General features: G+C 47.2%; 1 protein-coding gene across 8 annotated transcripts in view; it reads left to right on the top strand.

The window, feature by feature from the left end:
* Window positions 1-16,255, top strand: part of SUPT5H (SPT5 homolog, DSIF elongation factor subunit) — a 34,380-nt gene extending 18,125 nt beyond the window's left edge. For 7 of the 8 annotated variants that reach the window (XM_036407955.2, XM_036407954.2, XM_045570878.1 and 4 more), the window contains 20 exons: window positions 2,788-3,039; window positions 4,144-4,233; window positions 4,336-4,406; window positions 5,942-6,047; window positions 6,240-6,333; window positions 6,424-6,560; window positions 7,012-7,167; window positions 7,273-7,419; window positions 8,239-8,385; window positions 8,468-8,593; window positions 11,897-11,981; window positions 12,289-12,408; window positions 12,495-12,597; window positions 12,683-12,810; window positions 12,908-13,013; window positions 13,407-13,565; window positions 13,676-13,844; window positions 13,962-14,165; window positions 15,657-15,752; window positions 15,833-16,255. In XM_036407955.2, coding sequence (XP_036263848.1) covers window positions 2,788-3,039; window positions 4,144-4,233; window positions 4,336-4,406; window positions 5,942-6,047; window positions 6,240-6,333; window positions 6,424-6,560; window positions 7,012-7,167; window positions 7,273-7,419; window positions 8,239-8,385; window positions 8,468-8,593; window positions 11,897-11,981; window positions 12,289-12,408; window positions 12,495-12,597; window positions 12,683-12,810; window positions 12,908-13,013; window positions 13,407-13,565; window positions 13,676-13,844; window positions 13,962-14,165; window positions 15,657-15,752; window positions 15,833-15,976 — 2,640 coding nt within the window. In that variant the 3' untranslated portion in view covers window positions 15,977-16,255. Of the gene's footprint in view, window positions 1-2,787; window positions 3,040-4,143; window positions 4,234-4,335; window positions 4,407-5,941; window positions 6,048-6,239; window positions 6,334-6,423; window positions 6,561-7,011; window positions 7,168-7,272; window positions 7,420-8,238; window positions 8,386-8,467; window positions 8,594-11,896; window positions 11,982-12,288; window positions 12,409-12,494; window positions 12,598-12,682; window positions 12,811-12,907; window positions 13,014-13,406; window positions 13,566-13,675; window positions 13,845-13,961; window positions 14,215-14,246; window positions 15,013-15,656; window positions 15,753-15,832 lie in introns of those variants that run through there. The other variant, XM_045570879.1, reaches the window with a different exon arrangement.
* The last annotated feature ends 8,020 nt before the right edge of the window (window positions 16,256-24,275 follow it).

The raw sequence follows: 24,275 nt of genomic DNA, 5'->3' as shown, positions 1-24,275 counted from the left end.
AGAGAGGGAGGGAGAGAGAGAAAGAAAGATCCCTGTGAGAGAGACATAATGATTGGTTGCCTCCCGCATGCACCCTAGCCAGGGCTGGGGATCGAACCTGCAACTCAGTCAGGCATATGCCCTTGACAGTTATTGAACCTGTGACCCCTTGATTTTTGGTCTGACACTCTAACCACTGACCCAAAATGGCCAGGGCTAATTATGTGTTTTTTTAAAAATTGAGATGTAGTCTAGCCGGTGTGCTCAGTTGTTGAGCACTGACCCATGAGCGAAGAGTCACCAGTTTAATTCCCTATCAAGTTGTGGGCTCTATCCCCAGTAGGGGGCATGCAGGAGGCAGCTGCTGGATGTTTCTCATTGATGTTTCTATCCCTCTCCTTCCTCTCTCTCTAAAATAAATAAAAACACATTTTTTAAAAATTGAGATATAATTTACATTCCATAAAAGTTATGGTCTGGTGCATGATTCTTTTTTTTAAAATATATATTTTTTATTGTTTTTTTTACAGAGAGGAAGGGAGAGAGATAGAGAGCTAGAACGGTTTCGGCGATGATCCTTTTTATTTATTGCTGGATTTGGTGTTTTATTTATTTTTTAAAATATATTTTATTGATTTTTCACACAGAGAAAGAGAGGGATAGAGACTTAGAAACATCGATGAGAGAGAATCATTGATCAGCTGCCAAGGTACATGTCCTTGCCCGGAATCGAACCCGGGACCTTTCAGTCCGCAGGCCAACGCTCTATTCATTGAGCCAAACCGGTCCTGGCTGGTGTTTTATTTTATTAAAGATGTTTGCATTTGCCGAAACAGGTTTGGCTCAGCGGTAGAGCGTCCGTCTGCGGACTGAATGGTCCCAGGTTCGATTCCGGTCAAGGGCATGTACCTTGGTTGCGGGCACATCCCCAGTAGGGGGTGTGCAAGAGGCAGCTGGTCGATGTTTCTCTCTCATCAATGTTCCTAACTCTCTATCTCTCTCCCTTCCTCTCTGTAAAAAATCAATAAAATATATTTTTTAAAAAAATGTTTGCATTTATGTTCATAAGGGATATTGGGATATTGTTTTTTATGATGATCTCAGGGTAGTACTGAATCATAGGGTGAATTGAGAAATGCTTCCTTCTCTTCTCAAAAGAGTTTCCTGAAGGATTGATGTTAATTATTTAAATGTTTAATAGAATTACCAGCGAAGCCATCTAGTTCTGGGCTTTCTGTGTTTATGTAAAAGGTTTTTTTGTTTGTTTTGTTTTGTTTTAATTAATTCAATGCCTTTGCTTCTTGCAGGCCTATTCAGATTTCCTATTTATTTTTGTGTTAGTTTTGGTAGTTTGTCTTTCTATGGAAAACGTTCATTTCATTTAGGTTATCTAATTTGTTGGCAGGCATTTGTCCATGGTATTGCCTTGTTTCTTTCATTTCTGAATTTTGTCACTTGAGCCTTCGCTGTCTTTTTAAAAAAATATTTTATTGATTTTTACAGAGAGAGGAAGGGAGAGGGATAGACAGTTAGAAACATCAATGAGAGAGAAACATCTATCAGCTGCCTCCTGCACACTCCCTACTGGGGATGTGCCTGCAGACAAGGTACATGCCCTTGACTGGAATCGAACCTGGGACCCTTCAGTCCACAGGTTGACGCTCTATCCACTGAGCCAAACTGGTTAGGACCTCTTTTTTTAAATTTTTTTTTATCCGTGTTAAAGGTTTGTCAAAGCTTTTGATCTTTTCAAAGAAGCAACATTTGCTTGTAGGGGCTTTGCTGTTGTTTTTCTTAAAATTTTTAAAAATTTATTTGAGAGACGGAGAGAGAGAGAAACATTAACTTGTTGTCCCACTTATTTACGCATTCATTGGCTGATTCTTATATCTAGGCTGACCGGGGATTGAACCCACTACCTAGGCATATTGGGATGAAACTAACCAACTGAACTCCCTGACCAGGGCACTATTGTTTTTTAAAAATATATATTTTATTGATTTTTTATAGAAAGGAAGAGAGAGGGATAGAGAGTTAGAAACATCGATGAGAATCATCGATCAGTTGCCTTTTGCACACCCTCCACCAGGGATATGCCCGCAACCAAGGTACATGCCCTTGACCGGAATCGAACCTGGGATCTTTCAGTCCACAGACCGATGCTCTACCACTGAGCCAAACCGGTTTCGGCTATTGGGTTTTTTCTTTTTCTTTTTTTTTCTTTTTTTTTTAATTCTCTATTTCATTTGTTCCCATTCTAATCTTTTTTTTTCTCCCCATTCTTTTTTTTTTTTTAATAGGTTTTGTTTGTATTACACTTATTTATTTTTATATTTTTATTGATTTCAGAGAGGAAGGGAGAGGGGGAGAGAGAGAGAGAGAAACATCAACAATGAGAGAGAACTACTGATTGGCTGCCTCCTTCATGCTCCCTACTAGGGACTGAGTCTGCAACCCAGCATGTGCCTTGACTGAAATTGAACCTGGGACCTTTTAGTTCACAGGCTAATGCTCTATCCACCTAATGCTCTATCCACCTAGCCAAACCAGCCAGGGCTATTTTTTTTTAAGTTGGCATTTACAGCTGTGTACTTCTGAGCATGGTTGTCTTCACATTCTAAGTTTTTAGTATATATGTTTTGTTTCCAGTCTTGTTTGTTTGTATACAACTGCAGCGAACATCTTTGTATCCATGTCATTGGGCCAACATGTTTCTGTGGGATGAATTCCCGGGAGAGTGACTGCTCAGGTGACAGTTGTCAGCAGTTGTGTCTCACTGTCTTCTCCCATGGCTCCTTGGCCTTGCAGCCCCTGCAGATTAAGTCGGTGGTGGCACCGGAGCACGTGAAGGGCTACATCTACGTGGAGGCCTACAAGCAGACCCACGTGAAGCAGGCCATCGAGGGCGTGGGCAACCTGCGGCTTGGCTACTGGAACCAGCAGATGGTGCCCATCAAGGAAATGACAGATGTGCTCAAAGTGGTGAAGGAGGTGGCCAACCTGAAACCAAAATCCTGGGTTCGCCTCAAGCGAGGCATCTATAAGGATGACATCGCACAGGTGCTTCTGCCTGGGGATGGGTGGCCATGGGAGTCAGGACTCATGTTCACACTTCTGCTCCTTTGTTCTCACCTCCTCCTTCCCAGCCCCTTTCCTAGTGCAGAGAGCAGCACCCCACTCAGATTAGGTGAAGCAGAGCCTAGGTTTTGTCATGAGCACACAGGAAATGGATGACCATTCTGTGCATGATGAAAGCATGTTGAGTAAAGATCTGAAAGAGGTGAGGGAATGAGGCACGTGGAGTTATTGGGGAAATGTATTGGGACGTAAGATAGGACCATCTCTTACTGAAGCAGTGTGGCAGGTCGTGAGCTCAGGGAGGCCCATCATTGGGCTCTGGCTTTTGCTGGAGTAAGATGGGAGGGCTCTAAGGGATACAGTGTGACTTTGTTTTTAATAGAATTACTCAGGTGACTGGTTCTCAAACTGCGGGGATGTTGCCCCCAGGCTATATTTTAGCAATGTATGGAGACATTTGTGGTTATTTCAACTGCAGAGTTGATTCTGGCATCTAGTGGATAGATGCCAGGAATTCTGCTAACATTTTACTATGCATGGAACAGCCCCCCACAATAATTACCTTTCAATAAATTAAAAATTTTTTTACCTGGCTGAGAAACAATTGAATAGACTACATGGAACTACAGGAGCAGGGAGACTAGTGATTCCATGGTGAAGGTGGCAGTGATGGTGGTTCAGGTCTAGGCTGGAGTAGTAGAGGATGGGAAAGAGGTCAGAGTTTTTGAAGGCAGAGCTGACAGGACTTGTGACAGATTGGATGTGGAGAAAGAAAGGAGTTAAAATTACTCCCAGGTGTGCCTGAGCAGAAGGAAGGGTGGAATGGGAGGAGAGTGGGAGAGAAGCAGATTTGGGAAACAGGAGGTCAGTTTTCATTGTGCTACGTTTGAGGGACCTTTCAGCCATCTAAGTGGAGGTGTCAAATCAATTTCAGAGTTGAGGGGAGACAGGCTGGAGAGAGAATTTGGGAGTTGCCAGGAATCTGGTTTCCCATCACTCTCTATCCCTATCCCTCCTGTATCTCTTTTTTTCCTGTGTCTAGGGTCAGGTAGGCTGGGCCCTTCCTGATCACTCACTTGTCCTCAGGTGGATTATGTGGAGCCCAGCCAAAACACCATCTCTCTGAAGATGATCCCACGCATCGACTATGACCGCATCAAGGCCCGCATGAGTTTGGTACCCTGGGGATGTGACACCTCTGGGGGAGAGGGAATGCTTTACCCCAGTGGTGGCCAAGCCCTACCTCACCTTCCCACCCGTGCCCCTTTTCTTCCACAGAAAGATTGGATTGCTAAAAGGAAGAAGTTTAAACGGCCTCCACAGAGACTGTTTGACGCTGAGAAGATTAGGTGAGTGTCCTTGGGGACTGTCTGGGTTGGGTCCCCAGAGCTGTGGTGCAGAATGTGCCTTTGCAGTTTGCCTCACAGGGATGGGCCCCTGACAGGTTTAGTTTGGGAGTGGTTAGCTGCGAGGATAGCCTGAGCAAGTCACTTAACATCCTCATGCCTCAGTTTTCTCTGCTTACAAACAATAGTAACAACCTGCTTCCTTGGATTGTAGGGAGAATTGAATGAATGAATATGCATGTGTGCCCAGAGTATCACTTTGCATGTAGTAAGCATGATTAATAGTATCATATATTGAAATGGGATTTATCGACACGCCAGGTTTTACAAAGTCTCTCCCCCTGATATCTTGATGCCCAGGCAAATAAGATGAGGGTATAGAGCCCCTACCCTCAGGTGTCTCCCTCCCCTCCCCCTCCCCAGTTAGATGGAACTCAGAGCAGCGCAGGGATTCCAGCATTACAGATCTAGCAGGATTTCCAACAGGAAGGTAGGAGAGAAGGATATAGAGAAACAAGAGCTGCCAGTGACTCTTGCCCTCTGATCTTGTTCTGGAATCCGTTGTGAGTCAGGCAGACAGTTTTTCATCATCACCATTTTAGAATGTGCCTTTTGATCTGGATTCATAGACCTGGCTCATACCTCCCATGACTGAATTTGACCCATTTACACCACTGGTTCCACCCGACTGAACCTTCCTTTACTTTGTAGTAGAGAGCAAACCAGAGTGACCCCTCCCTGCCCCCCAGCGAGCTGAGGCAACAGTGCCCTGACATAGCCAGCAGAGCATGCGTGTCCCTCTCCCAAATGCACCCTGTGAATGAACAGATGTTTGAGTGAATGGCAGGTGGAGCTCAGCCTGCTCTTCCATACATCTCCCATTTGGGGAATGGGAGAGGCTTTCCACTCCACAGAACAGGAACTAAATGTCTCCCACCCCACATGCAGGGCCAGTAGAATTAAGGAACAGGCTTCGCGGTCCCTCCCCCTCCATTTGAATCCTGACTCAGGCTTACAGCTGGGCCATGTGGTAGGCCTTTCCGAGCCTCATTTCCCTGGAAAATGAAGAGTGTATTACTGATGTCACAGGTTTTGGGGAGGAGTCAGTGAGGTAGTGTGTGTTCAGGCCAGGCACGGGCTGAGTGCTCCATGAATGTTAACTCTGAAATTTTGTCCAACTGGTATTTACTGTGTGTCTGTGATGTGTAGACACTTGGAGGGGAAAAAGAGGAGTCCCTGCCCCTCTGGAGCTGCCGTTCTGGTTAGGAAGGTGAATCACACAGTAGTTAATTAGTGCATGATGCGCTGTGGTGACAGACAAAGCAGGGAAGGGGCAGTGGGGTGCAGGAAGGTGGGGGCTGCGTGGCTGCTCCTCTCTGTGTTGGATGGCATGGGATGGTCATCCTGAAGTCTTCCCTTGCCAGTGGAGGAGACGGGTACAGCAGATTCTCTTTTTCTTAAAGTATTACATATGTCCCCTTTAGCAGATTCTCTTCTTAACCTTCCCTTCCAATCTTCTCTCTCTCACAAAATCCCAGGTCCCTGGGGGGCGATGTTGCCTCTGATGGTGACTTCCTCATCTTCGAGGGGAACCGTTACAGCCGGAAGGGCTTTCTGTTTAAGAGCTTCGCCATGTCTGCTGTGGTGAGGGTCCCAAAGGGTCGTGCTAATGGCAGTGGGGAGGGGGGAGGCCAAGCTTTCCCTCCTGCAGCCCAGGCCCTGGAGCAGTGGGTTATCTAGGTCTTTCCAGGTAACCCTCAAGTCAGGAGTGTCTCTAGGGAATAATTCTCACTGACACTGGCTTACATCCTCTTCCCTTTGTCTCTTGGGGATCAGATCACAGAGGGTGTGAAGCCCACACTCTCGGAGCTGGAGAAGTTTGAGGACCAGCCGGAGGGTATTGACCTGGAGGTGGTGACTGAGAGCACAGGTATTTGCTTTTGTCTGTAATTTAGGCCAAGGAGGAACAGGTGGCTCATGGCAGGCAGCCCCCATGTCAGCCCCATGTCTGCCCCTGCAGGGAAGGAAAGGGAGCACAACTTCCAACCTGGGGACAATGTGGAGGTATGTGAGGGTGAGCTCATCAACCTGCAGGGCAAGATTCTCAGTGTGGACGGCAACAAGATCACCATCATGCCCAAGCATGAGGACCTCAAGGTAGGTACCCTACTGTCCACATGTATATACTGGGATGAGGGCATGACATTGTAGCATGAGTAATATGAGGTGGGTGCTGGGTTTAGTCTGCATAGGAGTGTGTATGTGTGTGTGTGTGTCTGTGAGTCCGAGGGCTTGTCTAGGCTAGCATGGTGGGCCTAGGGTGGGGCTGTCTCCAGGTGATCTGAGAGAGTGTTGAGTCTGGTGTCATGTCTGGGGACAGGTTGGCTCCATGGGATAAAGGGTTGTCTAGGCTGATCTCTTGTCTGAGTTCAGCTGTCTCTGGGGAGGTCTGAGGGTTATCCCGATGGATGACCTAAAGTAGTCTGGTGTGAGCCTGGAGTAATCTTGGCTAGGGTCTTTTCGAGAACTTGAATGGATACTGAGGATGGGTGGGGCAGGTGATTTGTGGTTGCTTTACCTGCTCATTCTCCCCACACCCAATCCCCAGGACATGCTAGAGTTCCCGGCCCAGGAACTTAGGAAATACTTCAAGATGGGGGATCATGTGAAGGTGATTGCTGGCCGATTCGAGGGTGACACAGGCCTCATTGTGCGAGTGGAGGAGAACTTTGTCATCCTCTTCTCTGACCTCACGATGCATGAGGTAGGTCAGAGGGTGGGAGCTGGCTGGATGTGCTTCGAGGAGAAGACCCAAGCAAGGCAGGCCAGCCATTTGGGCCCTGCTTCACTCCTCTCCCTCTCTTGGCAGCTGAAAGTGCTCCCCCGGGACCTGCAGCTCTGCTCAGAGACGGCATCAGGTGTGGATGTGGGGGGCCAGCACGAATGGGGAGAGCTGGTGCAGCTGGACCCTCAAACCGTGGGTGTCATTGTGCGACTAGAGCGGGAGACCTTCCAGGTGTGTGTGCTGCACTCGTTGGGGGCTTCCTCTCTCTTCCTCTTTTCATCCTGGGAGGTGGCAGAGTATGGCAGGGAAGAGCCCAGGCTGCTGTGTGTTGCAGACCTGCCTCTGTCGCCCATAGCTGGCTGTGTGAGATTAGGCGGGTGGCGAGTCAGTTACCCTTTCTGTGTTTCCGCTTCCCACCTATAAAATGGAGATAGTGGCAGCATCTACCTAATTAGTTGTGAATGAATTTCTGAGGTTAAATATGCACCCTGGTATTCGGTGCTTGTTAAAGTAAGGGGTGTTGCCAGTACCCTCCTTCACCCAATCTCATGAATGTGGGAGCCACACAGCATAGTGCTTTGAACCCTGCATTCTGGATTCACATCTGTGTTACTTTGGTACTGTGTTACCCTGGGCTGCTGTCTTGCCCTCTCTTGGCCTGAGATACCACATGTGTAAGATGAGAATCATGACAGCATCCATCTCAGAGGGAAGTTTTAAAGCTTCAGTAAAATCTTATCTGAAAGATTTAGCATGGGGCCTGCCTGGTACAGAGTGACAGGTAAACATTAGCTATTATGTTAATATCTACTCCTCTGCCCATCTCTCCAGTTCCTGGTGTTCAGTCAAGGGGGTGGAGTCTGATTTGGAACATTTTCGATTGACCCAGTGCCCAGGGGCTGGCGCTCTGACGTTTTGGTTGACCCAGAGCCAGGGAGCCTAGATGTCCTGCAGTCTCCCACAAGGAATGATCTTTCCATTTAAGGGAAGCCTTACTCTAGGTCACTATTTTCACTTTCACCCCTCAATATCTCCCCTCTCCCTTCAAAGGTGCTTAATATGTATGGGAAGGTGGTTACTGTCAGGCACCAGGCTGTGACTCGGAAGAAGGACAACCGATTTGCTGTGGCCCTGGACTCGGAACAAAACAACATCCATGTAAAAGACATCGTCAAGGTCATTGATGGCCCCCACTCAGTAAGTATGAGCTGCTGCCCATCAGCTGCATCTGAAAGAGTAGGGGTGGCACAGCCATGAGTGACCGTTCTTTTTCCTCCAGGGCCGGGAGGGTGAGATTCGCCATCTCTTCCGCAGCTTTGCCTTCTTGCATTGCAAAAAACTGGTGGAGAACGGGGGCATGTTTGTCTGTAAGACACGTCACCTGGTGCTGGCTGGGGGCTCAAAGGTAAGGTGGGCATGGTGGCACCTTGTGTAATGGGTGCCTGGCTTGGCTCTGCAGCCTTCCCTGACCCCAGGAGAGACAAAGAATGGGCTTGTAGAGAATTAGAGGGGCAGATGTCAGTGTTGGGTCCTCAGCAAAGTGTGAAGAAAAAGGTTTATTGGGTTTCTGAGCTGTTTACTAAATCATTCATGCATTTGGTTTTATTGAGCACCTATTAAGTGCCAGACATGAGAAAAGTAGTGGATAAGAGGCAAACCTGTCCTCTTAGAGCTGTTACTTTGGATAAGTACATACATGGCCCAACATGTAATGTGGGGTGAGATGACAAGCACTAGAAGAAAAATAAAACAGGAAAAGGATACAGAGAATGATGGGGAGGGTGGTGCTGCTTTATTTTTATTTTATTTTTAACTTTATCTTTATTCTTAAGTTTTAGAGTTATACCTTTAAACATTTTTTTTGAGGTTGTTCCATTTATTTATGCATTCATTAATATGTGTCCTGATCGAACCCACAACCATGATGTATTGAGATGAAGCTCTAACCAACTGAGCTATCCCACCAAAGCTCAAGATACACCTCACTTAAAAAAAAAAAGAAAAAAAAGGAAAAAAAAATTTATATATATATATATATATATATATATATATATATATGTATGTTATTGATTTTTTACAGAGAGGAAGAGAGAGGGATAGAGAGCTAGAAACATCGATGAGAGAGAATCATTGATCAGCTGCCCCTTGCACACCCCCCACTGGGGATGTGCCTGCAACCAAGGTACATGCCCTCAACCGGAATCGAACCTGGGACCTTTCAGTCCACAGGCCATCGCTCTATCCACTGAGCCATACCCGTTAGGGCTTTTTTTCCAATTTTAGTCTATGTTTATTGGTGCCAACAGTGACTCTTTTTTTAAAAAATTTAATAAGTCTTTATTGTTTAGATTACAATTTTTTCCTTTTCCTCCCTTAGCTCCTTTCCACATGGTTCCCACCCCACCCTCTTCCCTTACCTCTATTGATTTTTTACAGAGAGGAAGGGAGATAGAGAGCTAGAAACATCAATGAGAGAGAAACATCGACCAGCTGCCTCTTGTACACCCCCTACCGGGGATGTGCCCGCAACCAAAGTCCATTTCCCTGACTGAATCGAACCTGGGACCTTTCAGTCCGCAGACCGATGCTCCACCACTGAGCCAAACCGGTTTCGGCTCTGCTTTTGTTTCTTGGCCAGGAAACTCTTGATCCTGAAAGTCTTGTGGGAAGACATGGTGAGGGAGAGGCGAGCGCACGCACCTCGATGGCGGAGAAAGAGCTAAATACCTCTTGTTTTAAGATGATCAGACATAGACATATTCAAATATAAGTATTTGATTTTACTCCACAGTCTATCTAGTTGCTATTTGTGACTGCTATGGAACATTCCTCTTACTACAATAGTCTTTACTCTGGGTGTGTGGCTGAGGTTACAGTGTGGGTTTTGATGGTGCTATTGATAATGCCTGCTTCATTTCCTTTCATTCCATTACTCTAATTTGCTTTCTTTAAGTGAATTTTATCCTGGGTCAATATAATAATATACGTTTAGAATACTATTTTGTTTACGAATGTTGAAAAGTGATCCAAAATAGTTTTGGGGCAACATAATGCCTATTTTAAATTTCAGAAAATCTGTCTGCCAAAACTAGTAGTTACCTAAAAGTAGTTCATCTTTGCCCTGTTGGCATGACTCAGTGGTTGAGCATCATGGTTTAGATTCCCAGTCAGGGCATATGTCTGGGTTATGGTAGTAGGCTTGATCACCAATAAGGGTCTGTGTAGGAGGCAGCCAATCAATGATGTGTGTGTGTGTGTGTGTGTATGTGTGTGTGTGTGCACGCGCACCCATATATCTTTCCCTCCCTCTCTCTCTCCCTGTTCCTTTCTCTCTGAAATAAAATAAATAAAATTAAAAACAAACAAAAAACCTTAAGAAAAAAAAAATTAAAAAAAAAAAAAAAAGTAGTTCAACTTTGTTGTAGTTGTCAATGGAACAGAACATCCTTCCTTAGCAGAGAGTTATCCTATGTGCTGTTTAGGTTACCTTGCATATTTTCTGCTAGAGCTGTGTATATGCTGCCCTGTGGGAGGCAGGAAGGAAGGGAAGGTGGACTATAAAGGAGAGCACTCTCTCTACCAGAGGTGTGGTTATTATTTATTTTTTAAAAATATATTTTTGTTGATTTCAGAGAGGGGGAGAGAGGGATAGAGAGAGAGAAACATCAACGATGATAGAGAATCATTGATTGTCTCTCTCCTGCATGCGCCCCACTAGGGATTGAGCACGCAACCTAGGCAGGCACCCTTGACCAGAATAGAACTTGGGACCTTTCAGTCCATATGCCGATGCTCTAGCCACTGAGCCAAACTGGCTAGGGTGAGGTGTGTTTATTTTAAAAGTAATACAGAATTGCATGATCGACTTTGTTAAGTTTAAATTTATTCTGCTGCTCTAATCCACTAACAAATGAAAAATGGTTCTGATTTTTTAAAAACCCGTACGTTTTAAAGGCTAAATATTACTGATAATATGTACATACATTAATAACATTTTTAACATGATATATTTCATTTTCATCTTACTTTCTTTGTGTTTGTGAGAAACCCAAAGGAAGTTTATTGGCATTAAAGAGAAAAATGTCTAATAGATATTTATAATGAAAGTTTTCCTAGCTTTTTCCTTATTTATTTTTTTTAACTACTATGGTCTATAACGGATAAGGATAGGAGGTAGAGAATGATGGGGGGTGCTGCTTTAGATAGCGGAGGTTAAGGAAAGGCCTTAGGTGAGCAGAACCTGAGTATATTTGTGGAGAGCCACATGAATATCTCAGGGACACAGCAAGTGCAAAGGCCCTGACGGGTATTTGCAGGAAGGTTCTATAGAACCAGGTGTCAGAAAGAAAATCAGGCCTGGGATCTGGGTAGCTAGGACTAGGAGGTGGTTTCCTTAAGGCCCTGCAAATGGGATGATGAAGTCTGTGGCATGCAGTTTTTGTGTCACTGGGGATTTAAATTCCTGACTACCACATTTCAGTTCCACGCCTCGACTAGGGCCTCTTGATTAACAGGCCCACGAAGGCATAGGAGTGGTGGCAGTTTCCACAAAGGGAAATTGAGGTATTGTCACCAGAAGGAGGTGGGGATGGTGGCCAGAAGGTTCAAGTAGGAACTGTTCTCAAATGCAGGCAAGCAGTTTGGCAAGGGGGCTGGGAGTCAGTCACCCAGACCCTGCCTGTCAGTTCACTTCTTGTTCCTCCTTTAGCCACGAGATGTGACCAACTTCACCTTGGGTGGCTTTGCCCCAATGAGTCCCCGGATCAGCAGCCCCATGCACCCCAGTGCTGGAGGTGAGGGGGAGTCAGGATGGGGCCTTGTCTGGGGATTGGGGAGGGAGGTTCAGCCCACAGTCACTGAGTGCCTACTCTGGGCTGGCTCAGTCAGATGGGGCTCACAGCCTAGTGGAGACCAGGCCCTGCCCCATAGTGACAGCCCAGGGTGGTCAGGGCTGTGATCGGAACCCCAGAGAAGGCTTCTAACCCAACAGGGGAGGAGAGGCAAACTGGTGAAGAGAGGGTTTGTGAGTACTCTAGCTGGGCACAGAATGTGAGGGGAGGGCATGGCCCTGGGACTGGTGGTGTTCTTTTCCCCCCTCAGGTCAGCGTGGTGGCTTTGGTAGCCCAGGTGGCAGCAGTGGCGGCATGAGCAGGGGTCGGGGGCGAAGAGACAATGAGCTCATCGGCCAGACTGTGCGCATCTCCCAGGGGCCCTATAAAGGTGATCTGTGGAGGCCATGTGGAGGCCCGGGGAGGGGGCATGGTGAAGGAGAGCCCCACCCAGTCTGACCTCCTACTCTCCACCAGGCTACATTGGTGTGGTGAAGGATGCCACGGAGTCTACGGCCCGAGTGGAACTGCATTCCACCTGCCAGACCATCTCTGTAGACCGTCAGCGGCTCACCACAGTGTACGGGCTGGGCCAGGGCAGGCTGGGAGTGGGTTGTCAGGTGGTGAGAAGGCCTACTCACCCCGCTAGTTGTCTCTGTCCACAGGGGCTCACGGCGCCCGGGTGGCATGAACTCAACCTATGGGCGGACACCCATGTATGGCTCCCAGACACCCATGTATGGTTCTGGCTCCCGCACACCCATGTATGGCTCTCAGACACCTCTTCAGGATGGTGAGTGCTCCCCAGGGGACAGGGAGGAGGCGTTATGTGGGGGGGACTGGAGAACTGGAGATAGAACAGTGCTGAAGGACACTCTCTCCTGTCACAGGCAGCCGCACCCCGCATTACGGCTCGCAGACACCCCTGCATGATGGCAGCCGTACTCCTGCCCAGAGTGGGGCCTGGGATCCCAACAACCCTAACACGCCATCACGGTGAGGACCAGTTGCTGAGGGCACAAGGTTTTCTAAGCTACTGTGAGTGTGTGCCATGTGTGAGTTATGCTGGGTGTCTGGGGAGTAGAGGCTCACCCTGAATTCTCTGCTTCCAGCCCTGGCTGGTCTGTGAAGGAGTAGGCATGGCTGGGACAAAATAATCTTTCCGATTCAATAGCACACTGGTTAAAATCTGGGTTTGGAGATTGTGTGACTTTGGTCATATGACAGGTTGTGTGACTGTGAGCAGCCTAATCTCTGACTCTAGACTCCTCGGTTGTGAAATGGAGGCTTCCAGATGAGGCTGTTGTAAGGTCTGGTTACAGTGCTGTTCTGGAAGCATTTGCTACATTGTTACGATCACCATTTTAAACAGACTTCTTTCTCCAACAGGGCTGAGGAAGAATATGAGTACGCCTTCGACGACGAGCCCACTCCATCCCCACAGGCCTACGGGGGCACCCCCAACCCCCAAACACCTGGCTACCCAGACCCCTCATCTCCACAGGTTAACCCGCAGTACAACCCACAGACACCGGGGACGCCAGCCATGTGAGTCCACTAGGGTAGCCCTCATTAACTCCTGCCCAAACTCTCCCCAATGCCACCACTTCCTCTTCCTTGTCCCCAACAAATGGCCTCTTCACTCCTTGTCTCTGCAGGTACAACACAGACCAGTTTTCCCCCTATGCTGCCCCCTCTCCACAAGGCTCCTACCAGCCCAGCCCTAGTCCCCAGAGCTACCACCAGGTGGCACCAAGCCCAGCTGGCTACCAGAACACCCACTCTCCGGCCAGCTACCATCCCACACCCTCGCCCATGGCCTATCAGGTGCTGGTTAGCTGGCATGTACCTTGAGGGTGGTGGCCTAGGGTGGGTCTCAGGCCTTTAAGGACAAGCAGCTCAGATGACCTATTCCCAACAGTACTGCCCCTCTCTCTCCTACAGGCCAGCCCCAGTCCAAGCCCTGTTGGCTACAGTCCGATGACACCTGGAGCGCCCTCCCCTGGTGGCTACAACCCACATACACCAGGCTCAGGCATTGAGCAGAACTCTAGTGATTGGGTAACCACTGACATCCAGGTGAAAGTGCGGGACACCTATCTGGATACGCAAGTGGTGGGGCAGACGGGGGTCATCCGCAGTGTCATGGTAAGTGGGGCTCAGGCTGGTGGGTAGGCAGGCATTCTCTCCTTTGGGTGTTCCATAAAGTCTGTTACGTTCATGACTGGGGTTCCCGCTGCCTGGAATAATGATTGCCACCCATGAGCATGGCTACTTTGTGATATTCTCTTATGAGATCAGTTCCGTAACATGGACTGAATGCTCTGTTGTGCCAGGCTTCACCCACAGCGCGAGGCACCCACAGCCCCTGGGCTCTCCCTGCTCCAGGACTACTGGCCTCTCCGTTTTTTAGTCACCGAGTTCCCTCTAGCCTCAGGACCTTTGCTCATAACTTTCTTCTGTCTAGAATTCTCTTCCTTTCATTCTTTGTCTAGTTAACTTCTCTATCTTCAGGAAAGCACCCAGGCTATTTCAGGTCTATATCTTATAGGTCCAAATAATTCTTTCTCATGGACCTCTGCCTAAAAGCTTTAAGTTTGCCCTGGTGACTCTTTGATTACTAATCCTGTCTTTATTCCTAAATAGTCCCAGTTCTTAGTTGAAGAACTGGCACCTTGTTTGGCTCACCAGTAAATAGTGAATTAAACATCAGAGACCAAGCAAGACAGCTCCAGGCTCTGCCCTCCCAGATTTCATATTCTAGTGGGACTTGTTACCAGACATGCCCCGACAGCCCAAGTGGCCAGAGCTGGACTATGGGAAGCCCAGAGGGCAAACTCAGAGAAGGCACCTTACCGACTTTGGAGGGGTCAGGGAGGGCTTCCTACAGGAGACATTGCACTGAGACCTGAAGAATGAATCGGAGTAAGTGGTTGGAGAAGGGGTTAAGTATGTTCCAGACAGAGAGGACACTCAAAGGCCTAGAGGTGAGGGAGTTGAAGTATGTTCATCATGTCTGGATGCCAACCTGGGGAATGTGGACTGTGTCCTGAGGACACAGAGATCATGGAAGAATCTAAGCAGGGATCAGATATGTTTTTTGGAATTAATTCACTATGTTGCCCTATCAAGGTGATGGGTGGTGAGCCTGGGGACTAGAAGCTGGGGGAAGGTCAGGCTGCACTACAGGGCCTGCGGAAGAGGGGGGTAGGAGAGAGGAGGGAAACACCCTCAGGAGGCTGAATGGACAGGCCTCAGAGCTGGAGGTTGTCAGTGAAGGAGCCAAGACAAGGTTCAGAGTCTGGCTGGGGACTGAGGGATTGTAGGGCCATCCCTGGCCCAGGAGGAGCAGATGTGTGGAAAAATCTGAAGCCATTTTAGGATGAAGAGTTAAGTGTCTGAAAAGCAGTGTCCCTTTTGGCCTAAGGTGGCTTCATTCTGATGCTTCTCTTGCTGATCTGGTCACCCTACCCTACATACGACTCCAGACCTTGGAACCTGGCCCAGCCTTGGCCTTTCCTGCTGTGTCACCTTGGAGAAGTGACTTCTTAGAATGAGCACTGAGCCCAAGTCCCCTGCGTGTGAGCATCAGCCCTAAGTTGGGAGCAGGTCAGGTAACCAGGTTGTCCCCACCCTCAGGGAGGCATGTGTTCCGTGTACCTGAAGGACAGTGAGAAGGTTGTCAGCATCTCCAGTGAGCACCTGGAGCCCATCACCCCCACCAAGAACAACAAGGTAAGGAGGGACATGGCTGTGAGCACGGGCTGCGGGCACTGGGCTGCGGGCATGCACATGACGCCATGCCCACTCTCCAGGTGAAGGTCATCCTGGGCGAGGATCGGGAAGCCACAGGAGTGCTGCTGAGCATCGATGGTGAGGATGGCATCGTCCACATGGACCTCGATGAACAGTTCAAGATCCTCAACCTCCGCTTCCTGGGGAAGCTCCAGGAGGCTTGAGGCAGGCCGGGCTGGTGAACTTTGGCAGACATCTGGCAAATAGAGGGTGTCCCTTTTTCCTTTCCTAGTCCTTGGTTCTGACATAGGATTCAAGTGTGGAGCAGACCCTAGCTTGGTTGTTCAGTATTTCCTTTGTTTCCCTTTCAGGATTCCTATCTTTCTCCTTGATGTTTATGGGAATCACAGTAGAGTCTGGGGGAGGGTCCTCATCTTCCTTTATCCCCCCTTCCTCAGCTTGCTTTTATGTTAGGGTCTTACAATAAAAAGCTGTCAAAAGTCCTGTGTGTGTATGTGTGCGCTAATATGAAAACATTCAAACTTGTAATGAATTTTTGTGAGTTTATTTGAGCCAAACTGTCAACAATTGCTAGGAAGCAGCCGAAACCGGTTTGGCTCAGTGGATAGAGCGTCGGCTTGTGGACTGAAAGGTCCCGGGTTCGATTCCGGTCAAGGGCATGTATCGGGTCTAGTAATAATTAATGTCGTTTTTAAACATTCGTTTAAAATCTTGCTTGGTGTTGACTTGTATTGACATAACCTTCAAACACGTGGTATCTACAGAACGTGTGAAGTGCAATTAACAAGTTTTGCTTGAAAAAGTTTGTGTTTGGTTTTTGTTAAAAAACTAGGGCTAAGAAGATGGCGGATGAAGAGCATATTCGGCACTGCATGCTTTACGAGTTCCAATTAGGAAGAAAAGCAAGTGAGGCTGCAAAAAACATCTGTAGTGCTCTTGGTCAAGATGCAGTTAGCGCCAGAAAATGCCAGCGTTGGTTTGAGAAATTTCGCGAGGGAAATTTTTCGTTAGATGACAAGAGTGGTCGAGGCCGTGTGTCCAATTTTGATCAAGAAGCTCTTCAAGCTCTTTTGGTGCAAAATCCTCAAATTACCCAACAAGAGCTTGCGACAACTTTAAATTGTTCACAAAAAACAATTTCCAATCAATTGCGTGCACTTGGCAAAGTCCAAAAGTTTGGAAAATGGGTTCCTCATGAGTTGACCGACAACAACCGTAATCAAAGAGTCACAATTTGCAGTTCGCTCCTCTCTCGTCAAAACCGTTTGCCGTTTTTAGAGCAAATTGTTACCGGAGATGAACAATGGGTGCTGTATGTTAATTTGAAAAGGCGGCCTCAATGGTTGGACAAAAATGAGGCTCCGCAGCCCACGCCAAAACCTGACTTGCATGCGAAAAAAGTGATGTTGTGTGTTTGGTGGAATTTTAAAGGAATTCTTCATTATGAACTTTTACCATCTAACCAAACCATTACAAGTGCAGTGTATAGTGCCCAATTGGAAAGGTTAGCCCAAGCTTTAAGAGAAAAAGAACCTGCGCTGATTAATCGGAAGGGCGTAATTCTTCACCACGATAACGCACGACCGCATACTGCAAGAATCACTGCTGAAAAACTGCGCCAGTTGGAATGGGAAGTTCTCCCTCAACCTGCATATTCTCCTGATATTGCCCCTTCCGATTACCATTTGTTTCGTTCTTTGCAAAACTTTCTTCTTGGAAAAAAATTTAATAATGAAGAATGCCTCAAAAATGCATTGACCGAATTTTTTGCATCAAAATCACAAGAATTTTACAACAGAGGGATTAAAATGCTTCCTGAGCGTTGGGCACAAGTAGTAGAAAACAACGGCAACTATACTGTTGATTAAATTTTGTTGTATTGTTTAAATAAATTCGATTTAAAAAATATTAGAAAACGACATTAATTATTACTAGACCTAATACCTTGGTTGCAGGCACATCCCCGGTGAAAAATCAATTAAAAAAAAAAATACATATATATATATATATATATATATATATATATATATATATATATATACACACACACACACACACATGACCTCCTGGTTCATGCGTTGACTCTCAACCAGTGAGCCACACTGGCCAGGCCCAACTTTAAAAAACAAACAAACAGCCGGGACCAGTTTGGCTCAATGGATAGAGCGTCGGCTTGAGGACTGAAGGGTCCCGGGTTCAATTCCAGTCAAGAGCATGTACCTTGGTTGCGGGCATATCCCCGGTGGGGGGTGTGCAAGCGGCAGCTGGTCAATGACTCTCATCGATGGGTCTGACTCTTTATCTCTCTCCCTTCCTCTCTGTATAAAGTCAATAAAATATATTAAAAAAAAAAAACAACACCAAAAAAAACAACACCAAAAAAACAATTGCTAGGAAGCAGAATCTCAATGGATTTGGACAATTCTCTGGAGAATAGCAGTTCTTCACCTTGTTTTATACATTGTAATCAAAGGAGATGTGAGTGGGTTACATGAAATCCATTGGTGATAGATTCTTTTTTTTTTTAATTTTTAACATTTATTTAAAAATATATTTTATTGAATTTTTACAGAGAAGAAGGGAGAGGGATAGAAAGTTAGAAACATCGATGAGAGAGAAACATCGATCAGCTGCCTCCTGCACCCCTCCCCCCCACTGGGGATGTGCCCGCAACCAAGGTACATGCCCTTGACCGGAATCGAACCCGGGACCCTTCAGTCCACAGGCTGATGCTCTATCCACTGAGCCAAATTGGTTTTGGCTGGTGAGAGATTTGAGAGATTGGAGAAAGCAAAGTGGGGTGGGGAGAACCTCTGGAGATTGGATAAAAAGTAAAATTATTTTTAAAAAAATGATAGATGCATACTTCTTTTACTTAGGTGGGTGCAGGATAGTTAACAGTTAATAATCCTATCTAATAAAAGAGTAATATGCAAATTGACCATCACTCCAACACACAAGATGGCTGCCCCCATGTGGACACAAGATGGCAGTTGGGAGGGACCACATCTGCAAGGGAGGGCAGTTGTGGGCGATCAGGTCAACAGGGGAGGACAGTTAGAAGGGACCAGGCTTGCAAGGGAGGGCAGTTAGGGGTGACCAGGCCAGCAGAGGAGGGAAGATGGGGTGACCGGGCCAGCAGAGGAAGGGCAGTTGGGGGATCCAGGCCTGTAGGGGAGAGTAGTTGGGGGGGACCAGGCCTGCATGGGAGGGCAATTAGGGGTGACCAGGCCTTCAGGGGAGGGCAGTTAGGGGCAATCAGGCTGTTAGGGGAGCAGTTAAGCATCAATCAGGCTGTCGGGAGAGATTAGGGGGTGATCAGGCTGCCTGGCAGGAAGAAGTGGTTAGGGGCAATTAGGAAGGCAAGCAGGAAAGCAGTTGTGAGCCAGCAGTCCTGGATTGTGGGTCCTGGATTGGGTCTAAAAGGGCAGTCTGACATCCCTTGTGGGGTCCCAAATTGGAGGGTGCAGGTTGTGCTGAGGGGCACCCCCCCTCTGCACAAATTTTGTGCAACGTGCCTCTAGTTCACACATGTCAAACACAAGGCCCGCGGGCCAAATCCGGCCCGCCAGGCCTTGCAATGTGGCCCGCACCACGCTGTCATCACTGCACTCCGCTGCTTTCCATCACAATGACGCGCGGTGACATAGGAGGCTTGTGATCTCGCCGGCTTGCCGTACTTGCTATCTATTACGTATGCGCATAGATAACAAGTCACACGAGATTCAGGAGGCGTGACCTATAGTCCGGCATCCGATGTGGTTGTGCGGGTGGCAGAGCAGAGGAGAGAGTGAGTGTGCGGGCATAAAAAATACACAGCAGAAGCTGCCAGTTCCTGGCATAAAGTGCAGGCATAAAAATCGCAACAGAATCTGCTATCTGTACCCAGCCAGGCATTTATTGACTGACTTTTTTTTTCTCCACTCCATCTGCCAAATCAAGCTATCCCTGTGCAGTTTTCAACTTTTTCCTTCTAACACAGATTTCCAATAAACTACATCTTTTATTGCCAATATTGATCCCAAAATGTTCAGGAAAAGAAAAGTTGACGGTGAAGGCAGACAATTTAATGACAAATGGGAAAATGAATACATGTTTGTGCTTAGAGAGGGCAAACCAGTGTGTATATTGTGTTATGAGACAGTGTCGGTGATGAAAGAGTACAATATATGTCGTCATTTTGACACCAAACATAATGTTAAGTATGGCAAATATACTTTGGAAGAAAAGCATAAAATTGTTAAAGAACTAAAAGGCAAACTACAATCACAGCAGCAAATGTTTACAAAGGCTACAGCGAAAAATGATGCTGTAGTGAAAGCAAGCTTTATAGTGGCTGAAGAAATTGCCCGTACTTCAAGGTGTTTTTCAGAGGGTGCCTTTTTGAAGCAATGCATGCTAAAAGTGTGTGAGCAAGTATGCCCAGACCAGATACAGAGTTTTCAAAATGTCAGTTTGTCAAGAAACACCATTGCAGATAGAGTTCAAGAACTCTCAGGAAATCTATCATCACAGCTGGCCGAACAGGCATGCAGTTATCTCGCTTTTTCACTTGCTATCGATGAAAGCACAGACAACACTGATACAGCGCAGCTGTCCATCTTTATACGTGCTACGAAGACTGACCTCTGTCACTGAGGAACTTTTGGATGTAGCTGCCATGCATGGGACGACGACTGGTAGAGATATATTTGAGGCTGTGGAGAAATCTATAAATAATTTTAAATTACCCTGGGAAAAGTTGGTGGGGCTAACTACCGATGGCGCACCTTCAATGTGCGGAGAAAAGAAAGGCTTGGTTGGAAAGAATGCAAAAAAGTCACTGCCACACACCCTTGATTACTTATCATTGCATTATCCACCAAGAGGCTATGTGTGGAAAAGTTCTGGACATGAATGACATAATGACCACAGTCATTAAAACTATTAACTTTATACGGGCACATGGCCTGAATCATCGCCAGTTCCAGCAGTTTTTACAGGAGGTGGGTGCAGAGCATGGAGACGTGCCATACCACACAGAAGTAAGATGGCTGAGCAAGAGCGCAGTCCTCAAAAGATTTTTTGAGCTCAGAGAACAAATTGCTCTTTTCATGGAAAGTAAAGGAAAGCCCTTGCCTGAACTGTCAGATCCCGCCTGGCTATGTGATTTTGCTATGATGTGTGACATATGCGAGCATCTCGCCCAACTGAATCTGAAGCTGCAGGGACGCAAACAAGTCATCACGAAGATGTCTGACATGATCACAGCATTCCAGCGTAAACTTCAACTATGGAAGTCCCAACTGGAACAGGACAATCTTGCCCACTTTCCCGTTTGTTTGAGTATCTCAACCACTATTTCTGGTACTTTTCCTTGCAGTCGGCTGGCTACCAAAGTTAGCCGTTTACTAAGTGAATTTGAGCGGCGCTTCTCTGACTTTAGAACACAGCACTCAGGCTTTGACATCTTTGCCAATCCTTTTACAGTTGATGTCAACAATGTGCCCCATCACCTTCAGATGGAGATAATCGAGCTTCAGTCTGACAGTGGCCTGAAATCAAGGTTTCAGGATGTTGAAATTGAGGACTTCTACCCTCTACTGCCCCCTGACTCAATGCCAGAGCTCCGACTTCATGCTGCCCGTATTCTACCCATGTTCGGGAGCACCTATCTTTGTGAACAGATGTTTTCAATAATGAATCTGAACAAAAACAAGCACAGATCACGCATTACCGATGACAACCTCCATGCTGTTTTGCGGGTTGCTACAGCCCAAGAAATAAAACCGAACATTGACTCATTGATCTGGGGAAAACGGTGTCAGACATCTAGCCAGAAAACAAAACAATGAGCATTTTAGGTACATTCCAATATTACTGTTTTGCTTGATACCAATATTACTGTTTTGCTTGATAGCATGTGAGTTGGTTAACAGCACTGTTAAGGAAAAGATTGTTCCACTCATTTTAAATTCACATTTCTGGTTAACACTGTCAGTTTATGACTGTTCAGTAAACCATTCGGCCCGCGATTTAGGCTGGATTTTAGATTTTGGCCCCTTCTCTGATTGAGTTCAACACCCCTACTCTAGTTAATAAGTGAAGGAATTTATGGTTTCAGTCCTGACACCAAAGTGCATTTGGTTGTGCCCTAAGGGGTCCTGAAAAAGGGAAGGTACAAGTAACCTTGACATTGCTAAGATAAGTTATCAAAGATGCAAAAAGACAATAGGCTCAGTTAAGGTAAAGAGGAACTTTGTCAGAGAAGACACTGACTATCCACCCTAAGTGTTTTTAGTTAAAAGTTATAATTTCAGACCATCCTTAGTGGTTACTTTATTTCTCTGAGTTTGCAAAACTGTCATGCAGGCCTTCCCTGAGCTTGTCAGGTTAGCATGTAGCTTTTGAAAAAAAAATTTTTTTTAATCCATATGTGGTTATAACTGGGGTAATTTTTAGACCCACTTGCTTCCATGGTGTGTGGTCTTGGGCAAACAACTGGGTCCTACCTAAGCTTCAGTTTCCCCATGTAGAAGATGATACTTCCTACTCCGGGGGGCACTTGAGAGGAATGTCTGAGAAAACATGGTAAAGAAGTTAGAACAAAACCTGCCATGCGACTGATGAAGTTACGTCTTACTCATGTTTGAGTTGTGTGGAAATCAGTCAATATCCAGACTCAGGAAACCTAAGTTCCTCCTGTTGTGCTGTCCTTTCTCTTGAGCCTACATTGTGGTGGCCTAAGAATTGCTGTAGCTTGTCTGATGGCATGGAGGTATAGACAATGGAGCTTAGTACTATGACCTTCCTTCACCTTCCTCATTGATACTAATATCCTTTTACAAATGTAACAATCCTATATAATAAAGAGGTGATATGCAAATTGACCATCACTCCAACACAAGATGGCTATCTCCATGTGGACACAAGATGGCCAGCAGGGCCGAAACCGGTTTGGCTCAGTGGATAGAGTGTTAGTCTGCGGACTGAAAGGTCCCAGGTTCAATTCCCGTCAAGGGCATGTACCTTGGTTGCGGGCACATCCCCGGTAGGGGGTGTGCAAGAGGCAGCTGGTCGATGTTTCTCGTTGACGTTTCTAGCTCTCTAGCTCTCTCCCTTACTCTCTGTAAAAAATCAATAAAATATATTTTTTTAAAAATCAATAAAATATATTTTTTTAAAAAGAAAGAAAGGATGGCCAGCAGGGGAGGGCAGAGACCTGCAGGGAGGACAGTTGGGGATGACCCAGGTTGGCAGGGGAGGGCAGTTGGGGGCAACCAGGCCTGCAGGGGAAGGCAGTGTGTGTGTATAGGGCACATGTGTCAAACACAAGGCCCGCGGGCCAAATCCGTCCCGCCAGGCCTTGCAATGTGGCCCGCACCGCGCTGTCATCACTGCACTCGGCTGCGTTTCCATCACAATGACAGTTTATGACTGTTCAGTAAACCATTCGGCCCGCGATTTAGGCTGGATTTTAGATTTTGGCCCCTTCTCTGATTGAGTTCGACACCCCTAGTATAGGGGGAGGGGTGTGTGTGGGGGGGCCAGGCCAGCAGGGGAGGGCAGTTGTGGGAGGACCAGGCCTGCAGGTGAGGGCAGTTGGGGGCGACCAGACCTGCAGGGGAGAACAGTTGGGGAGGACCAGACCTGCAGGGGAAGGCAGTTAGGGGTGACTAGGCTGGCAAGGGAGGGAAGTTAGGGGTGAAAGGGCCAGCAGGGGAGGGCAGTTGGGGGTGACCAGGCCTGCAGGGGAGGGCAGTTAAGTGTGACAAGGCTGGCAGGGGAGGGCAGTTAAGTGACAAGGCTGGCAGGGGAAGGTTGTTAGGGGTGACCAGGCCAGCAAGGGAGGGCAGTTAGGGGCAATCGGGCGGCAAGGGGGCATTTAGGTGTTGATCAGACTAGTTGGGGGAGTCATTAGGGGGTGATCGGGCTGGCAGGGAGAAGCGGTTAGGGGCAATCAAGAATGCAGGCAGGGGAGCGGTTGGGAGCCAGCAGTCTTGGATTGAAGAGGGATGTCCCAAATTGGTGAGGGTGCAGGCTGGGCTGAGGAACAGCCCCTCCCCCCATCCCCCGCATGAATTTAATGCACAGGGCTTCTAGTGTATTATAAAATATTTCAAAAAGATATACCAGGAACACCTGTGTTCCCACCACCCAGTTTAGGAAACAATATGTACCAAATAGCACCCTAGCACCCACTTTAACAGCACCCGCAGTCCATCCCCCCATAGGTATCCACAACCCTTAATTGCATTTGTCTTTTGTTTTGTTAATCCTCACCTGAGAATATTTTTCCATTGCTTTTCAGTGTGTGTGTGTGGTGGGGGGGGGGGGGGGGCAGAAGGAGAAACATGATTGTGAAAGACATGGATTGGTTGCCTCCATCAGGCTCCAGGCCCTGTGGGGTGGACAAGGAGCCAGCCCAGGTACCTGGGCTTGTGCGCTTTACCAGGAATGGAACCCGCCACCCTTCTGTGTGCAGTCTGATGCTCTAACCATTGCACCACATCGGCCAGGGCC

This window comes from Pipistrellus kuhlii, unplaced genomic scaffold (assembly GCF_014108245.1).
Source record: "Pipistrellus kuhlii isolate mPipKuh1 unplaced genomic scaffold, mPipKuh1.p scaffold_m20_p_38, whole genome shotgun sequence".
Classification (NCBI taxonomy): Eukaryota; Metazoa; Chordata; class Mammalia; order Chiroptera; family Vespertilionidae; genus Pipistrellus; species Pipistrellus kuhlii.
Note: the sequence above shows the minus strand (reverse complement) of the source record. Positions and strands in the feature narration are given on the sequence as shown.